Source organism: Argopecten irradians, chromosome 3 (assembly GCF_041381155.1).
Source record: "Argopecten irradians isolate NY chromosome 3, Ai_NY, whole genome shotgun sequence".
Taxonomy (NCBI): Eukaryota; Metazoa; Mollusca; class Bivalvia; order Pectinida; family Pectinidae; genus Argopecten; species Argopecten irradians.
This window is the reverse complement of record NC_091136.1, coordinates 19,827,593-19,848,388: the sequence shown is the minus strand read 5'-3', so window position 1 is coordinate 19,848,388 and position 20,796 is coordinate 19,827,593. Positions and strand designations below refer to the sequence as shown.

At 34.2% G+C, this 20,796-nt stretch overlaps 1 protein-coding gene across 1 annotated transcript; it reads left to right on the top strand.

Annotated features, from left to right (window-relative positions):
* Window positions 1–4,578, top strand: LOC138317777 (riboflavin transporter 2-like). The gene is made up of 3 exons (XM_069259667.1): window positions 1–74; window positions 2,197–3,307; window positions 3,573–4,578. Exons 2-3 carry the CDS (start codon window positions 2,213–2,215, stop codon window positions 3,771–3,773), a joined length of 1,296 nt encoding a protein of 431 aa, XP_069115768.1. The 5' UTR covers window positions 1–74; window positions 2,197–2,212; the 3' UTR covers window positions 3,774–4,578.
* The last annotated feature ends 16,218 nt before the right edge of the window (window positions 4,579–20,796 follow it).

Sequence of the window (20,796 nt, the reverse complement as noted above, 5' to 3'; positions counted from 1 at the left end):
GTACACCTATATAAAGGTAACTAGGTTTGTATATGACTCAGAGAAAGGAAGCGGACAGATATAACAGACAGCAGGTATGTAAGCTGCAGTTATAACGTTAATATATAATATTGTAGACTTATAATCCAATTCGAATTCCGTATTCATTTATCGAAATATCACTTATCAAATAAAATCAAAACAATTAATTGAAACAATAAATGATATGTTGACATTTATCCAGACTTATCTTATGATACATCTTTATTTGTTTTAATAACACATTTGACGAAAAGTTACATTAAAGTTCCACAACCTTTCCGAAACAATTTTTTTCTGAACAACAAAACTATCGTAAGAAAATATACATGATATTAATGGCCTAAGATGAGGTTATAACACCAATCATAGCATGATGTCCTGTGTAAGCTATGTTATCAGTGTAGATTTAGTGTCTGGCGCAGTGTTAGTCAACTAACGCGAGGTAATTAGGACGAAGGTTGGGAGTATAAGACGACCGGCGTTATGAAATTTTACATTCGTTTTATTTTAATTACATTGTTCAGAAGGTGATGATCAGTGTTGTAATAACGGTAGCTGATAACCTTTGTGACTACAAAATTGTCAATCTCGTTTTAAATTCCAATTTGAAAATTGAATTAAAATCGGTTTCGGAAAGGTAGTGTGCCTTTAAGTTCTCCTTTCTTCTTCACTAAACAAAAGATCACTGTGTGATTTTATTGGTTTGGTTAACGGGGTTTTTTTTACTCCTTTTTCGTGTATTATACTATATCCTCTATTGTTAACAGCAAGAGGTACATACATGTAGTAACGGCGATTTCCTGAAATATTGCGTTGGATACAAGGATGCTTATATAATCTCTTGATTAATGAGTGTTATCAAAGCAAAGACATTAAACTCGTCTAGAACATTCACAATTCTAGTATTAGCAGAAAGGGTTTAAATAACGAATTACGTTCTATTTTTAAAACCAGTCAGAGAAATAAAATATCAGTGAAAAGTCAATGCATGTCAATAATTTGAGCCAGCAAATGTCTTATGCATGGACAGAATATTCTTTAAGCGTTATAATGAATATCATCTCTGGTGTGGCCAAAGTTGTGTCTAGATTGTATACTCCAAATCACCTTAAGACTTGTATCGAGAATAAACGGTTTCATGTAAAACTGATCATCAACTACGCATTAATCTGCATGCCATTGTCTAGTTACATGTACTAATAAAGAGTAAGTAAACGTACACGAGTCTGTCAAGTTACAAGCCAAAGTGGTGCGAAAACTTTCTTTCTCTGACACCAGACAGAGATATCCGAAATTTCACCGGTACAGTCTCGTGTTTACCTCATGTTTAACATCTTAATCTTACCACTGCTGTTGGGATTCTCCTGTCTGATTCCAAAAGGGGATGAAAAGTTATATAAATCTCACTCAAGAGTAAAGAAACGAAACACCAGATCATTGCTTGTTCTCAACAATTCTACGTGATGTTGAGGCAACAGAAGCATTACGTCGCGATAACAGTTGCTTGACGTCACGACAACAATGTAATGATAACCGATAACAATTCATTCAGGTCATGTCATCCTTGCTTGTATTTTGTCATGTCATTATTAAAGACACAGACTGATCACAGGATAAGAGTAAAAAGGAATCTTCCACCTCCTTTGGAGTGAGATAGGAGATCCCAATTAAAGGGATAAGGTTTTTTAAGTTGTCAAACACTTCAGCACAATTTCATATTTGGGATAACTAAATCATCTTACCCAAAGCCTCGTGTTTGATAACATCACAATCTTATCTCTAGGGTTAGGATTCTCCACTCTCACCCTAGGTAGTGTATTGTTATTTCCTCTAGCGACGCTGGATAATCCTGTCAAGTATGGAGAATATGAACTTCCTCGTAGCCTTACCCATTATCACTTATATTATTGGGTCGATGTGTTGTTCAACGTAAATCTGGCAACATGCTGTCGTCAGGTACATGCAGGACTCACAAAGTAGTGCAGAGTCTTCGCTATGACATGGTAACAAAAAAAAACCATACTCTAACCGAATGTATGTGCGGGGCTTTAAATAGGTCATACTCTAACATTTACTGATCATTCGACATTATGAAAAATATCTCTTCATTCTTATCATTCTATTTGGATCTGAATGATGTATATGTAAACATTGTTTTTCTTCATTTTTTTCCAGATACTTACATTCCAGAATGAACAGTGCTGGTGTGTATATCCTAGTAGTGTTATTTGGAACCGGTTCATGGCTAACTCTGAACGGTATTTGGGTAGAACTACCCCTTATGGTGCCCAGTTTACCCGAGGGATGGGCACTCCCATCCTACCTAAACGTCATCATCCAGGTAGCTAATATAGGTCCGATAGGATTAGCTATTCTTTTCCATTTCGCCAAGGACAAAATTAGCGATAAGTTCATCATTTACGCCCTGGTGACAGTCGGCTGTGCGTCAGTCTTATGCCTATTGTTTTTCTGGGACACGACATCTTTTATCGCCGGTCAGTGCCACAGTACTGGATTGTTGACGCTCGTTTTCGTTCTAGCAACCGTCTGCTGCTCAACCTCCGTTGTGTTCCTTCCTTTTATGACAATGTTTAAGAAGCATTATATAACAGCGTTTTTCATTGGTCAGGGATTGAGCGGGCTGTTGCCAAGTGTTGCAGCTATAGCACAGGGAGTTGGCAGCATGACCTGTGAGAATGTGACGTCATTTGTTGATAACATCACTAACTATGCACTAATGCCTGTTTACCAAAAGCCGATATTTTCTGTGGAACATTTTATGCTTTTCTTGTTTTTAGTAATGTTGCTTTGTTTGATATCATTTGTACTACTTAACACGCTGCCTTGTTGTAAACAAGAGTATTCACCCATTAGCACTGACCCACACGATAATGATAATACCATAGACAATGAGAACCAAGTAGGCTTACATGTAAAGGATATGTACAAACCGGAAGAAGAAGTAAAGGAGATGACACATATTTCATTGGCTGGATTTCTCATCTTAAACTTGCTGATCAATACAGTAACTAATGGCTGCCTTCCACCTGTGCAAACCTACTCCTGTCTGCCATACGGTAACGACGTCTACCATTGGTCAGTGACGCTGTCTAATATCGCCAATCCGATTGCTTGTTTCTTGGCGTTTCTGTTCCCCGTTGTGCCTCAAAGAATCATATGCTGCGTTGCTGCTGGTGGTTTTGCAACTACCGCCTTCATTATGTATACCGCATCAGCAAGCCCTGACGCTATACTATTGGACAGTGGTGCCGGTCCCATTCTTGTGGTACGGTTCGCTGCTTTACTTATAGACAGTGTTATAGTATCTAATTTACGTTTGTCGTGTCAAATTCTGAACATCAAACTTTTCAGCTCATTTTTGATACCATTATATAATATATCGATATTGACAATTACAAATGATGAGATGCCGAAACAGACGAAGATAGTTATCAAATATGTCCAAAGCATTTCATATGACCTAGGTTTGACCTACGTCGATTAGAAACAAATACAAGCATTATTGTTTAATGTGTATTTTATAATTTCAGGTGTTAGCTTGGATCATCACCATGGCACTATTAACGTTTGCTAAGGTTACCATAGCAACGCTGTTTCGAAGTGAGGGAAAGGAGTCGCTGAGGGTGTACGGTATCGGTTCACAGGCGGGGTCCACCCTAGGAGCAATCATCATGTATATCTTAATCAATGTCAGTGGGAAATTTGAAAATGCTGCAACGTGTCCTTCTTAAAACACATTTTATGTCTGCAACAAAACCACAGATAACATCGAATGAGACAATTATGACAGGAAACGAGTCGATTATGGCTAAATATCCAGGCTGAAGACAATATAGTCTGTGTTGATACTTATTTCTTCTAATCATGATGATATAACATAACCTATATTTTTTTCCTTTTTACTTACAATATGAACTTTTACATGTATCTAATGAACTAACAGGAGTTGAGCAATCAAACATTTGATCATATTTCTAATCAGTAATGCTTTGACATATCTATATATCTTGTTAGTTTTAGTTTCATAATATCATTCCAATCTAACAACAAACACCCCCTAACATTGTATGGCAGGTTACAACTGTATGTGTAGAGAAGAACACTGTTGTTGAGTTGTTAATTGGTTATAGCACCTTAGTTTTTGTTAATAATGCCCCTTGTGTATGTTCCATGTAACACGGGATCCCTGCAAACGTATGTCTGTAGGATAAACAAAATACTTCAAATATTAAATATTGGACAAAGAAGTAATCTTCGCCATATATTATTTTTCAAACATTTTTTTTCAAGTCTGTTGACCGAGGATCTATTTTTTTACCATTTTCGTTCAAATAGTTTTGCATTTTTAGCAGATCTATGTCATTTGTCGAGCTAGAATAATTGATGGGGCTAAGAATGACAAAGTAAGGGAGGATAGTGTTTCGCCTTCATACCCCGTAACATGGATCTCACATCATTAACGGACCATTCGACCATTGCTTATTATCATTTCACCGAATGTATGGTACACAAATAAAGTCTATGATTTCTATTCCATCATTTTTATGGTTATTTTATCAATCAATTATCATTCATAATTGAAAATGATGTTATCATTACAAATATATTCAACATGTGTGAAATCACATCCCCGATACTCCAGGGGTTACTATCGCTGACGTCATATCCACCCTGGACTACATGTATCAACTCATAGTAAAACTGGTTGCAGTTCATGAGAGAAAAAACCCAACCTAACTAATCACCGGCCTGCAGACACTTCCTTTGAAGATTATAGAGAGAGCGACACACGACTTTAACGCAACACAGTCAACCACAGTGTACTGTTATACAATTCCTTTGATGTGCATCAAAAGATCGAATTACTTGTGTCTTCTGATGCCTACGGATTTACTATGAGATAATCCAGAGGTGGATATAACGTCAATGATAGCAACCCCTTGAGTATCCGGATGCTGAAGTCATACATTAAACATTTCTCTCGAATATCCACATAGATGTGGTTCTGTGTGTTTAGAAACACAGATATATATAGAGTTTCTCGCTATCCACAACACGCCTCGGATAATAGTGCCAAAACAAATGCACGAGAGACCACCATATCGAGTGCGGCTCGAGCACCCGCTGCCTCACATGATTGATTGTTAGTTGATTATCGCTTTCGATTTAATTTTGCGTATTTCCGAAAGAAAAAGTTTGTGTGAAAAGAAATCGTGCAAATAAAATCCCCACAAAAAAAACTCCTGAGGTATGATAACGCGAAACTCAGTTGGTTTACAGTATACATAATATAATATTTACTGGGGCAGATATATGTAAGAAAAAATGATTAAGATGGTTGCATCCGGCAGGTATTTGCATACTACGCTGGCTGTGAAAGGACATGTAAAATAAAGTTATTGCGTGCGAACGAACGCAAAAGTATTGCGTTCGCACGCAATAATATATCATTGAGTAATTGGCAGTTAAAGGCCCACTACCTTTCCGGAGCAAAACATAAAGTTTTTTTTTTTGAAAAACATTAATAATATCAGAAAATGTATACCGATGGCCTAAGATGACACCAAACATTTGCCAGATTTCCTGCGTAATATATGATTACAGTGGAGGGTCATTTCGCCGTTTTGCCGTCTGGCGCAGAGATAATCAACTACCACGCGGTATTTAGGACGACGGCGGGAAACATAAAACGACCCGCGTTATGAAAATTAACATTTTATATTTTTTTATAAAATTTTTCAGAAGGTGATCATACGTGTAGCATTATCGGTAAGTTAATAACTTTTGTGACTCTACAAAATTATCGATCTCGTTTTTCATTCCCATTTTAAAAATTAAAAGCCGTTTCAGAAAGGTAGTGGGCCTTTAATTGCCAGGTTTGTTATTGCGTTCGCACACAATAACTTTTTATTTTCATGGTCCTTTCACAGCTACCGTAGCATACATGTACAGGTGTTTTTTTTGTGTCACTTAAAAAAAAATCGTCAGATCCAAAACTAAAACTTATCGGTTATGGCTACCAGAGGGCGCAAATTGATATCTTGTCTTAAGTCATATTCTCCTTTTCCCCGGGAATAATACTCATACTTGTTTACATTATTTCAATGACACTGTCCAATCAACATATAAACAAATTCCATTGAAGACCAACACAGACAGGGCATTAGTGCAGAGATATCTATCTGACTTTGTGATATTCCCTAAGGATGTTAGGTGTTTCCCGATATGATTTTGTGATATCCCCTATGGTTGATTGGCGTTAATTCCTCCATTTAGTTTTGTGATATCCCCTAATGTTGATTGGCGTTAATTCCTCCATTTAGCTTTGTGATATGCCCAAATGTTGATTTGTGTTGACTCCCCCATTTAGTTTTTCAATATTCCCTAATGTTGATTGGCGTTAATTCCCCTATTTAGTTTTGTGATATACCCTAATGTTGATTGGCGTTAATTACCCCATTTAGTTTTGTGATATACCCTAATGTTGATTGGCGTTAATTCCCCCATTAATGTTGATTTGTGTTAATTCCTCCATTTAGTTTTTCAATATTCCCTAATGTTGATTGGCGTTAATTCCCCCATTGAGTTTGTAATATTTCCTGTTGATTGGCGTTAATCCTCCCATTTAGTTTTGCAATACTCCCTAATGTTATTTGGCGTTAATTTCCCCATTAATGTTGATTTGTGTTAATTCCTCCATTTAGTTTTTCAATATTCCCTAATGTTGATTGGCGTTAATTCCCCCATTGAGTTTGTAATATTCCCTGTTGATTGGCGTTAATCCTCCCATTTAGTTTTGTGATATACCCTAATGTTATTTGGCGTTAATTCCCCCATTTAGTTTTTCAATATTCCCTAATGTTGATTGGCGTTAATTTCCCCATTTAGTTTTGTAATATTCCCTGTTGATTGGCGTTAATTTCCCTATTTAGTTTTGTGATATACCCTAATGTTGATTGGCGTTAATTCCCCCATTTAGTTTTGTGATATACCCTAATGTTGATTGGCGTTAATTCCCCCATTTAGTTTTTCAATATTCCCTAATGTTGATTGGCGTTAATTTCCCTATTTAGTTTTGTGATATACCCTAATGTTGATTGGCGTTAATTCCCCCATTTAGTTTTGTGATATACCCTAATGTTGATTGGCGTTAATTCCCCCATTTAGTTTTGTGATATACCCTAATGTTGATTGGCGTTAATTCCCCCATTTAGTTTTTCAATATTCCCTAATGTTGATTGGCGTTAATTTCCCTATTTAGTTTTGTGATATACCCTAATGTTGATTGGCGTTAATTCCCCCATTTAGTTTTGTGATATACCCTAATGTTGATTGGCGTTAATTCCCCCATTTAGTTTTTCAATATTTCCTAATGTTGATTGGCGTTAATTCCCCCATTTAGTTTTGTGATATACCCTAATGTTGATTGGCGTTAATTCCCCCATTTAGTTTTTCAATATTCCCTAATGTTGATTGGCGTTAATTCCCCCATTTAGTTTTGTGATATACCCTAATGTTATTTGGCGTTAATTCCCCCATTAATGTTGATTTGTGTTAATTCCTCCATTTAGTTTTTCAATATTCCCTAATGTTGATTGGCGTTAATTCCCCCATTGAGTTTGTAATATTCCCTGTTGATTGGCGATAATCCTCCCATTTAGTTTTGCAATATTCCCTAATGTTATTTGGCGTTAATTCCCCCATTAATGTTAATATTTGTTAATTCCTCCATTTAGTTTTTCAATATTCCCTAATGTTGATTGCCGTTAATTCCCCATTGAGTTTGTAATATTCCCTGTTGATTGGCGTTAATTCTCCCATTTAGTTTTGTGATATACCCTAATGTTATTTGGCGTTAATTCCCCCATTTAGTTTTTCAATATTCCCTAATGTTGATTGGCGTTAATTTCCCCATATAGTTTTGTAATATTCCCTGTTGATTGGCGTTAATTTCCCTATTTAGTTTTGTGATATACCCTAATGTTGATTGGCGTTAATCCCCCTATTTAGTTTTGTGATATACCCTAATGTTGATTGGCGTTAATTCCCCCATTTAGTTTTTCAATATTCCCTAATGTTGATTGGCGTTAATTCCCCGATTTAGTTTTGTGATATACCCTAATGTTATTTGGCGTTAATTCCCCCATTAATGTTGATTTGTGTTAATTCCTCCATTTAGTTTTTCAATATTCCCTAATGTCGATTGGCGTTTATTCCCCCATTGAGTTTGTAATATTCCCTGTTGATTGGCGTTAATTAACCAATTTAGTTTTGCAATATTCCCTAATGTTGATTGGCGTTAATTCCCCCATTGAGTTTGTAATATTCCCTGTTGATTGGCGTTAATTAACCAATTTAGTTTTGCAATATTCCCTAATGTTGATTGGCGTTAATTTCCCCATATAGTTTTGTAATATTCCCTGTTGATTGGCGTTAATTTCCCTATTTAGTTTTGTGATATACCCTAATGTTGATTGGCGTTAATTCCCCCATTTAGTTTTGTGATATACCCTAATGTTGATTGGCGTTAATTCCCCCATTTAGTTTTTCAATATTCCCTAATGTTGATTGGCGTTAATTTCCCTATTTAGTTTTGTGATATACCCTAATGTTGATTGGCGTTAATTCCCCCATTTAGTTTTGTGATATACCCTAATGTTGATTGGCGTTAATTCCCCCATTTAGTTTTTCAATATTCCCTAATGTTGATTGGCGTTAATTTCCCTATTTAGTTTTGTGATATACCCTAATGTTGATTGGCGTTAATTCCCCCATTTAGTTTTGTGATATACCCTAATGTTGCTTGGCGTTTATTCCCCCATTTAGTTTTGTGATATACCCTAATGTTGATTTGCGTTAATTCCCCCATTTAGTTTTTCAATATTCCCTAATGTTGATTGGCGTTAATTTCCCTATTTAGTTTTGTGATATACCCTAATGTTGATTGGCGTTAATTACCCCATTTAGTTTTGTAATATTCCCTGTTGATTGGCGTTAATTCCCCCATTTAGTTTTGTGATATACCCTAATGTTGATTGGCGTTAATTCCCCCATTTAGTTTTTCAATATTCCCTAATGTTGATTGGCGTTAATTTCCCTATTTAGTTTTGTGATATACCCTAATGTTGATTGGCGTTAATTCCCCCATTTAGTTTTGTGATATACCCTAATGTTGATTGGCGTTAATTTCCCTATTTAGTTTTGTGATATACCCTAATGTTGATTGGCGTTAATTCCCCCATTTAGTTTTGTGATATACCCTAATGTTGATTGGCGTTAATTCCCCCATTTAGTTTTGTGATATACCCTAATGTTGATTGGCGTTAATTCCCCCATTTAGTTTTGTGATATACCCTAATGTTGATTGGCGTTAATTCCCCCATTTAGTTTTGTGATATACCCTAATGTTGATTGGCGTTAATTCCCCCATTTAGTTTTGTGATATACCCTAATGTTGATTGGCGTTAATTACCCCATTTAGTTTTGTGATATTCCCTAATGTTGATAGGCGTTAATTCCCCCTATTTAGTTTTGTGATATACCCTAATGTTGATTGGCGTTAATTCCCCCATTTAGTTTTGTGATATACCCTAATGTTGATTGGCGTTAATTCCCCCATTTAGTTTTGTGATATACCCTAATGTTGATTGGCGTTAATTCCCCCATTTAGTTTTGTGATATACCCTAATGTTGATTGGCGTTAATTCCCCCATTTAGTTTTGTGATATACCCTAATGTTGATTGGCGTTAATTCTCCTATTTTGTTTTGTGATATACCCTAATGTTGATTGGCGTTAATTCCCCCATTTAGTTTTGTGATATACCCTAATGTTGATTGGCGTTAATTCCCCCATTTAGTTTTTCAATATTCCCTAATGTTGATTGGCGTTAATTCCCCCATTTAGTTTTGTGATATACCCTAATGTTATTTGGCGTTAATTACCCCATTAATGTTGATTTTTGTTAATTCCTCCATTATTTAGTTTTTCAATATTCCCTAATGTTGATTGGCGTTAATTCCCCCATTGAGTTTTGTAATATTCCCTGTTGATTGGCGTTAATCCTCCCATTTAGTTTTGTGATATACCCTAATGTTATTTGGCGTTAATTCCCCCATTTAGTTTTTCAATATTCCCTAATGTTGATTGGCGTTAATTTCCCCATATAGTTTTGTAATATTCCCTGTTGATTGGCGTTAATCCCCCTATTTAGTTTTGTGATATACCCTAATGTTGATTGGCGTTAATTCCCCCATTTAGTTTTTCAATATTCCCTAATGTTGATTGGCGTTAATTTCCCTATTTAGTTTTGTGATATACCCTAATGTTGATTGGCGTTAATTCCCCCATTTAGTTTTGTAATATTCCCTGTTGATTGGCGTTAATTCCCCCATTTAGTTTTGTGATATACCCTAATGTTATTTGGCGTTAATTCCCCCATTTAGTTTTTCAATATTCCCTAATGTTGATTGGCGTTAATTTCCCCATTTAGTTTTGTAATATTCCCTGTTGATTGGCGTTAATTTCCCTATTTAGTTTTGTGATATACCCTAATGTTGATTGGCGTTAATTCCCCCATTTAGTTTTTCAATATTCCCTAATGTTGATTGGCGTTAATTTCCCTATTTAGTTTTGTGATATACCCTAATGTTGATTGGCGTGAATTCCCCCATTTAGTTTTGTAATATTCCCTGTTGATTGGCGTTAATTCCCCCATTTAGTTTTGTGATATACCCTAATGTTGATTGGCGTTAATTCCCCCATTTAGTTTTGTGATATTCCTTAATGTTGATTGGTGTTAATTCCCCCATTTAGTTTTGTGATATACCCTAATGTTGATTGGCGTTAATTCCCCCATTTAGTTTTGTGATATTCCTTAATGTTGATTTGGTGTTAATTCCCCCATTTAGTTTTGTGATATACCCTAATGTTGATTGGCGTTAATTCCCCCATTTAGTTTTGTAATATTCCCTGTTGATTGGCGTTAATTCCCCCATTTAGTTTTGTGATATACCCTAATGTTGATTGGCGTTAATTCCCCCATTTAGTTTTGTGATATACCCTAATGTTGATTGGCGTTAATTCCCCCATTTAGTTTTGTGATATTCCTTAATGTTGATTGGTGTTAATTCCCCCATTTAGTTTTGTGATATACCCTAATGTTGATTGGCGTTAATTTCACTATTTAGTTTTGTGATATACCCTAATGTTGATTGGCGTTAATTTCACTATTTAGTTTTGTGATATACCCTAATGTTGATTGGCGTTAATTCCCCCATTTAGTTTTTTGATATACCCTAATGTTGATTGGCGTTAATTCCCCCATTTAGTTTTGTGATATACCCTAATGTTGATTGGCGTTAATTACCCCATTTAGTTTTGTAATATTCCCTGTTGATTGGCGTTAATCCCCCTATTTAGTTTTGTGATATACCCTAATGTTGATTGGCGTTAATTCCCCCATTTAGTTTTGTGATATACCCTAATGTTGATTGGCGTTAATTCCCCCATTTAGTTTTTTGATATACCCTAATGTTGATTGGCGTTAATTCCCCCATTTAGTTTTGTGATATACCCTAATGTTGATTGGCGTTAATTCCTCCATTTAGTCTTGTGATATACCCTAATGTTGATTGGCGTTAATTCTCCTATTTTGTTTTGTGATATACCCTAATGTTGATTGGCGTTAATTCCCCCATTTAGTTTTGTGATATACCCTAATGTTGATTGGCGTTAATTCCCCCATTTAGTTTTTCAATATTCCCTAATGTTGATTGGCGTTAATTCCCCCATTTAGTTTTGTGATATACCCTAATGTTATTTGGCGTTAATTACCCCATTAATGTTGATTTTTGTTAATTCCTCCATTATTTAGTTTTTCAATATTCCCTAATGTTGATTGGCGTTAATTCCCCATTGAGTTTGTAATATTCCCTGTTGATTGGCGTTAATCCTCCCATTTAGTTTTGTGATATACCCTAATGTTATTTGGCGTTAATTCCCCCATTTAGTTTTTCAATATTCCCTAATGTTGATTGGCGTTAATTTCCCCATATAGTTTTGTAATATTCCCTGTTGATTGGCGTTAATTTCCCTATTTAGTTTTGTGATATACCCTAATGTTGATTGGCGTTAATTCCCTCATTTAGTTTTTCAATATTCCCTAATGTTGATTGGCGTTAATTTCCCTATTTAGTTTTGTGATATACCCTAATGTTGATTGGCGTTAATTCCCCCATTTAGTTTTGTAATATTCCCTGTTGATTGGCGTTAATCCCCCCATTTAGTTTTGTGATATACCCTAATGTTATTTGGCGTTAATTCCCCCATTTAGTTTTTCAATATTCCCTAATGTTGATTGGCGTTAATTTCCCCATATAGTTTTGTAATATTCCCTGTTGATTGGCGTTAATTTCCCTATTTAGTTTTGTGATATACCCTAATGTTGATTGGCGTTAATTCCCTCATTTAGTTTTTCAATATTCCCTAATGTTGATTGGCGTTAATTTTCCCTATTTAGTTTTGTGATATACCCTAATGTTGATTGGCGTGAATTCCCCCATTTAGTTTTGTAATATTCCCTGTTGATTGGCGTTAATTCCCCCATTTAGTTTTGTGATATACCCTAATGTTGATTGGCGTTAATTCCCCCATTTAGTTTTGTGATATTCCTTAATGTTGATTGGTGTTAATTCCCCCATTTAGTTTTGTGATATACCCTAATGTTGATTGGCGTTAATTCCCCCATTTAGTTTTGTGATATTCCTTAATGTTGATTGGTGTTAATTCCCCCATTTAGTTTTGTGATATACCCTAATGTTGATTGGCGTTAATTCCCCCATTTAGTTTGTAATATTCCCTGTTGATTGGCGTTAATTCCCCCATTTAGTTTTGTGATATACCCTAATGTTGATTGGCGTTAATTCCCCCATTTAGTTTTGTGATATACCCTAATGTTGATTGGCGTTAATTCCCCCATTTAGTTTTGTGATATTCCTTAATGTTGATTGGTGTTAATTCCCCCATTTAGTTTTGTGATATACCCTAATGTTGATTGGCGTTAATTCCCCCATTTAGTTTTGTGATATTCCTTAAAAGCCCACTACCTTTCCGGAGCAAAACATAAAGGTTTCTTAAAAAACATTAATAATATCAGAAAATATATACCGATGGCCTAAGATGAGATTACAACAACAAACATTTGCCAGATTTCCTGCGTAATATATGATTACAGTGGAGGGTCATTTCGCCGTTTTGCCGTCTGGCGCAGAGATAATTAACTACCCCGCGGTATTTAGGACGACGGCGGGAAACATAAAACGACCCCCAATATGAAAATCAAAATCTAGCCTAAATAGGGTTACATTTAACAAGGATTGTAAACTTGCCAGGAACTCTTTTAATAAATATGAAATAAGGAACAAATTTAACAAATTAACATAAACTAAGCACACGATGAATATTAAAAAGGGAGAGAATACAGAAAACAACTGAGAAAGAACTACAAAAAATATCAAGCGAAACGAAACCCAAAAGAGTTTTGGAAAACGCTTAATAAGTTTTCACAAAAGAAGAAAACAGAAACAAACATACCAATAGACGTTTTACATTATTATTTCAAAAAACTTAAAACATCTGAAGAAGAAAATAATAATGTTATAAATGAAATTGACAACCTTGATTTTAACAATAATGACGTCAATAATACACTGAATCAACCGATTAACGAGATAGAAATAAAGAAAGCTATTCGATTACTGAAAAAATAACAAAGCGTCCGGCCCGGATCGTATTTTGAATGAATATTTGAAAAATTCTCCTCCGGGATGCTCTCTGTTTATGGTAAATTGTTCAATATTTTAGACACGGGGATTATTCCGGATAGTTGGAATGTCGGTATCATCAAACCTATATACAAAATTAAAGGTAGTCCGGAAGACCCAGATTATTATAGAGCTATCACATTGATAAGTTGTCTTGGCAAATTATTTACTTCAATAATAAATAATCGACTTAATGAATATGAAAAACAAATTAACTTAATATCTCGAAACCAGGCAGGCTTTAGGAAAGGTCATTCAACTATTGATAACGTTTTCGTTTTGCATATTCTCATATCTATATATCTTTCAAGTGGGGAAAAAACTATACAGTACCTTTATAGACTTCAAAAAGGCAGTTGATACCGTATGGAGAGCAGGCCTTTGGCAAAAATTACATAAGAGTTTGCTTCGCAGGCTAAAAAATGACCTGCAATAGAGCTTTGTTATCAAAATTCAAAGGACAACAGTGCTTTAGGCCCCTCATCAAATAAACAAATTAGAAACAAAATATTTAACAACAACATAAAACAAAACAACAAACCACAGCACAATGTCCCAGACGAAGTCCTTCGAATCTTAGCAGCTGTATGTAATGGTAGTAATGTACATTCGGAGTATTCAGCATGTTGGGCACGCTCTTCCAAACGTCATGTTATACAGTGACGAACAAATAGCTGACATGAAGTCAAACTGTTGTGGGGATGGGGGTAGTGTGATAGGGATTGATAAGACCTTTAACTTAGGCAAATGCTTTGTAACAGCTATGAGTTATAAAAATCAAGGGGTAGTTCGTATAGAAACTAGGAATCATCCGATAATGCTTGGACCAATACTTTTGCACTGGGATGGGGAGAGTACCACTTATCATTCTTTTTTTTGCCCATGTTAAGTGTATGTTAGGTACAGATGATTTAGTTATAGGGTCAGATGAGGAACGCGCAATGATGTCGGCGCTGCACTCATGTTTCCACCCTGCAACTTTTTTGCTTTGTACAAAGCACTTGCGCGAGAATGTCGGTAGATATTTAGAAACGTCCAGGAACCCTTTGCATTGGAGGAAACGTATTCTCAACATCATCTTCGCTGAAGATGGCATTGTGTTCAGCAAAAATGATAGCGAGTACATCGTGCGGTTAGACGACTTGAGAACTCATTTAGACAACAACGAAAAATTCAAAACCTATTGGGATAGATATTTGGAACCAAAACTAAAAACCTATGTAATAAAGCCACTGAGAGAGAAGGTCATTTCGGCACTTTGGACAAACAACAACTCGGAATCAATTAACAATAGGCTAAAACAAGCTGCAGAGTGGAAACAACACAGCTTACCTGTTCTCATTGACAAGTTGCCGCTAGTTTCGAAAATTCAAATGCTAGACTTAAGACGTGCCTTGTATGATACTGGAAACTTCAAATTAACCAGTCATTTGAATTCACTATTGGTAGCGTCAGGCAAATGGTTAGAAAAAACTGCTTTAGAAAAAGACAGACATTTTCGGAAACTTCTAAATACAAAAATAGAATAGTCGAGAAAGAAATTATTTCCAAGCAGTTGGTACCAATTACAGATGTCCAAAACCAAAACAAACCTGCGGGAAAAAAAACAGGACAAAGAAAACTTTCACCACCAGAAAAGACAACAACTTTGAAAAAAAGTAGTATCCCACAGCATCATACAAGGAACTTGTATACGTAATCTGTTGATAGAATTGCAGTTGTTAGAGGGGGATATTGACACAAGCACATACAAATATATCTTAGGTTCACAGCTTCACTACCTTTGCGGGTGCAATTTTTAGTGATGATCTGTGATATTATTATGCATTCTTTGAAGCCCCATACGTCAGTTTCTATTTTCCTTAGTTAAAAAGCGGGTATTTTTAATTGTGCATCTCAATTAGTTCACAGCTTCACCACCTTGACGGGTGAACTTTTTAGTGATGATCTGTGATATTATTTGTTATATGCATTCGTCGAAGCCCCATACGTCAGTTTCTATTTTCCTTAGTTAAAAAGCGGGTATTTTTAATTGTGCATCTCAATTAGTTCACAGCTTCACCACCTTGACGGGTGAACTTTTTAGTGATGATCTGTGATATTATTTGTTAGTTATGTCCTTTCTATGTGAAATGGCGAGGTCGATTCTGCGCCCTATTTGTTTTGTATATTTGATTGTGTATCTTTGTACTAACTCTATCAGAAGAATATATTTTCCATGAACACCGGACTCTTACACGTTTATCTTATAATATAGTCTTGTAATCTTTGCATGTTTTGGTGAGTGTTTGTTGATATTATTCAGATTATCATATAGTTCACAAACAATAAAGGTAAAATTCATAACATATATTTGTGGTTTTCACTTACACCTTTTCATTTTCATTTGTCTTCTGTTAAATTTGTACACGATTTAGATTTGCTCCAAATGTATTACTATTGAGAAAAATAATGACAAACTGTGATATGCTTTGACACTCTTTTTTATCATTTTCAGAAGGTTTGAGATAACAAGGCAAAAAATGAACACTTGGATTTCCAATCATTATCACTGATATCAGAGTTTTATATTCACATTTTTATCTCCAGTTAATAAGCATATTTTACAAATTGTTTAGTGATATATTTATTTATCTTTATGAAATTTAAATATGAAAATAAATTCTATTCCCTATCATCTTGAGCGATCTTCAGTAAAATTAAAGTGTAAATTACAGCATTTGAATTGTATTACCTACTTTAAAATCACATAGTATATGGTGAACTATTTGTTATCATATTTGTTTTGTTTATAACTTTTCATATCTTTTTATCCATATATCAAGCTTTTATAACTTCAATCAAAAAGTAATATTTATTGTTTTTAGTAATATAAAAAATGATATATAAATGGTTGTTATTCTGGCTGTGTATGATGGCATGGTTTAGATTTTTTGAAGAAATAAAAAGTAAATATGAGAGAAATAACTATATTTTGCTCCGGAAAGGTAATGGGCCTTTAAGGCAAAATATAATTTAGGCTTTAAAACGCACATTTTTACACAAAACTCATTTTATAAAACAAACTTTATTTTGATTATAAATTAAAAAAAAAATATGTCACAATAATAGGAATGGTTAATAAATTATTTACATGTAGTATTGGGTAATTTCCGGGCGATTAGACTTTTAAGCACACATTTTTACACAAAACTCATTTTATAATACATACTGTATTTTAATTTAACATAAATAAATAGATTATGTCATTAAAGCGTGGTTAATAAGTTATTTACATATATAGTATTGGAAAGTATTGGGTATTTAGTCGTTTCGTTGGCCAGTATAGCGATATTTGGCTTCAAAACACACATTTTTGCACAAAAGTCATTTTTAAAAACAAAATATAGTTTGATTTAACATAAATAAATAGATTATGTCATAAAAGCGTGGTAAATAAGTGTTTTACATGTAGTATTGGGTATTTTGTCGTTTCATTAGCCAGTATTGGGTAATTTCTGGGCGATATTTGGCTTTAAAACACACATTTTTACACAAAAGTCATTTTATAAGACAAATTTTGCTTTAATTTAACATAAATAAATAGATTATGTCATAAAAGCGTGGTAAATAAGTTTTTTACATGTAGTCCTAGTATTGGGTAGTATTGGGTATTTTGTCGTTTCATTAGCCAGTATTGGGTAATTTCTGGGCGATATTTGGCTTTAAAACACACATTTTTACACAAAAGTCATTTTATAAGACAAATTTTATTTTAATTAAACATAAATAAATAGATTATGTCATTAAAGCGTAGTTAATAAGTTATTTACATATAGTATTGGGTAGTATTGGGTATTTAGTCGTTTCGTTGGCCAGTATTTGGCGATATTTGGCTTTAAAACACACATTTTTGCACAAAAGTCATTTTTAAAAACAAAATATAGTTTGATTTAACATAAATAAATAGATTATGTCATAAAAGCGTGGTAAATAAGTTTTTTACATGTAGTATTGGGTATTTTGTCGTTTCATTAGCCAGTATTGGGTAATTTCTGGGCGATATTTGGCTTTAAAACACACATTTTTACACAAAAGTCATTTTATAAGACAAATTTTGCTTTAATTTAACATAAATAAATAGATTATGTCATAAAAGCGTGGTAAATAAGTTTTTTACATGTAGTATTGGGTATTTTGTCGTTTCATTAGCCAGTATTGGGTAATTTCTGGGCGATATTTGGCTTTAAAACACACATTTTTACACAAAAGTCATTTTATAAGACAAATTTTGCTTTAATTTAACATAAATAAATAGATTATGTCATAAAAGCGTGGTAAATAAGTTTTTTACATGTAGTATTGGGTATTTTGTCGTTTCATTAGCCAGTATTGGGTAATTTCTGGGCGATATTTGGCTTTAAAACACACATTTTTACACAAAAGTCATTTTATAAGACAAATTTTATTTTAATTAAACATAAATAAATAGATTATGTCATTAAAGCGTAGTTAATAAGTTATTTACATATAGTATTGGGTAGTATTGGGTATTTAGTCGTTTCGTTGGCCAGTATTTGGCGATATTTGGCTTTAAAACACACATTTTTGCACAAAACTAATTTTTAAAGACAAAATATAGTTTAATTTAATAGTATTAATTAGGTTAAGTCCCAAAACAGTGGTTTATTAGATATTTACATGTAGTATTGGGTAGTCTTGGGTGGCATTGGCCAATGGGGACAACCTACGTCACCGGAAGTGATATCGGACACACAAAAACAATGAAAAAACGCCCGCTTCAAGATGAAAATCGGCTGAAATTATGACATAAAAGCAATGCATCTTCTAAACCTATCGCGCGTCAAAGACAGTGTATTGTTAGAGACTCTGTGAAATTATTAGATGTCGTCAAACTAGCTCAGATAATGCAAACACCTCGACACAATATTTTTTGACAGCAGGGATATCGGTCACATTATATTCACTAAAACGTTATAAATTGCAAATAAATAAATTTTGCTACCACAAAACTGTCCCGTTTACTATATGGCTGTTGGAAGAAAATATTTCATTCATATTATCTGCTAGTGGAGAATCATATACAGTGCTTAATTAGAAGTTATAAAAGTGATATCGGTCACACTTTGAACTTTAGGGATGACGGTCACATCCAAAGTTACGAAAACTGTGGATAAGACGCCAAAATACTTTTATTGAATTTATCTGATCTTGAAAGACGACTTTTGAACCCCATATCAACAAATGGTTAACGAGCTATTGAAATCGCTTTTCGTCTATTGCTCATCATCCGTGTCTTTTTTTTTCACAGCGTGGCTATTGGTCACATTTTATTCACCGAAAATATGTCAAGTGTAATTTTTTTAACTTTACTGTTATTTATTGATATAAAATACCTTATTTTTCAATTATTAGCTATAGCTCATTTTATCCGCTACAAAAGTGACAATACATGTATAACCTAGTTGGCGTTTTTAAAAAAGGATGTCGTTCACAGGGTAACGGTCACATCCAAATATTTTGAAATGCTTTGTCGCTTCGTAAAGATTGCTGAAATATTGCAGCGTTGTTTTCCCTAACTAATCATTCAGGTAAAGAGGAAATACTACCGCGATACATGATACATCATGAACTATTATCGTAACTATTTTTGCTGAATACTTTGGTTATTCGTATACCACATATATTGTTTAGTTTTTGTCTATACATGTATTTGTACACACCCTTTGTTCTTGCATTGTCTTTGCGTATAATTAAAAAAACTTCGCAGTGACAATATAGAAGACACTACATAAAACTTAAAGATGTAAAGGCATCCGATGTAAACAAAAGGAAAACCACACTGATCTATAAGCTACAGAAATACGTGAATACATGATAGACAGGATCACTGAGGGTTTTTAGCTGATAGCGTTAGTACAGTTCTACATGTCAGTTCACTAACAATTTCTCCACAGATTTAACACACAATAACGATTGAAAAGGTACTTAGAATATATCTTAACAACAATAGCACAAATGATCATATGCAAACAAATTATGAAAGCAAATCAGTTGATAACGAGAGGGCCAAGAGATATCGTGACGTTTACCATTGGATTTACAAATCGGTCAATTTAACATGTTGGTCCAATATCTTTAGCGCTTCATCTTCAATTAACAGATGTCCAGTTGGCATTCATACTCCCCTAATTGTCAACTGAATGCAATTCAATGAATATATTTTCATTTGATAACACTTGTATGATAACATCCCAAGATATTTGTATCTATAATGAAAAAAAATCAATATCGTCAAGGACGAAACAGCCATTTTCTGTGATCGATGGCACAAAAATTATGACATCACATAAAAATAAGCTAATAGCAGATCATGCACCCCTGAATGTCAAATGCGTCTGGTAGGTATACATATTAGGGTTGCAGTGAAAAAGTAAATATATGTATATGAATGCTATAAAGCACCGTGGTAGTCAAATAATTTCAAGATAGCCAAATATTCATTATTTTGTAATCTTATCTGTCTCAAAAATGAGCATTAATAAATACAATCCTATGTTAAAAATGATTATCAAAATATCTTTATCGAACAAAATATTTGATAATTGTATGTCTACATGGTAACGAACTTCAAGTTGTCGATTACCGCGTTTTCCCTTTGGTGCATTATGCACAACAAGAGTAAAGAGAGAGATACATGTAGTAGTACTTATAAAAATTCCAGAAAGGTTCATTAATTATTAAGCTCACATGTTGAATTTGAACCATAGCAACAAATCCATCTAGTAGAATCAAGAAAGATGACTTTCTAAACATGAAATTAAAAAAAGATCCTGAATACTCTCTGGTAAATACATGTAGCGGTATCGAAATAAATCGATTTCAGTACTTTCAGAGAAATAACAGAAATTAAAGACGGACGGATGACGAGC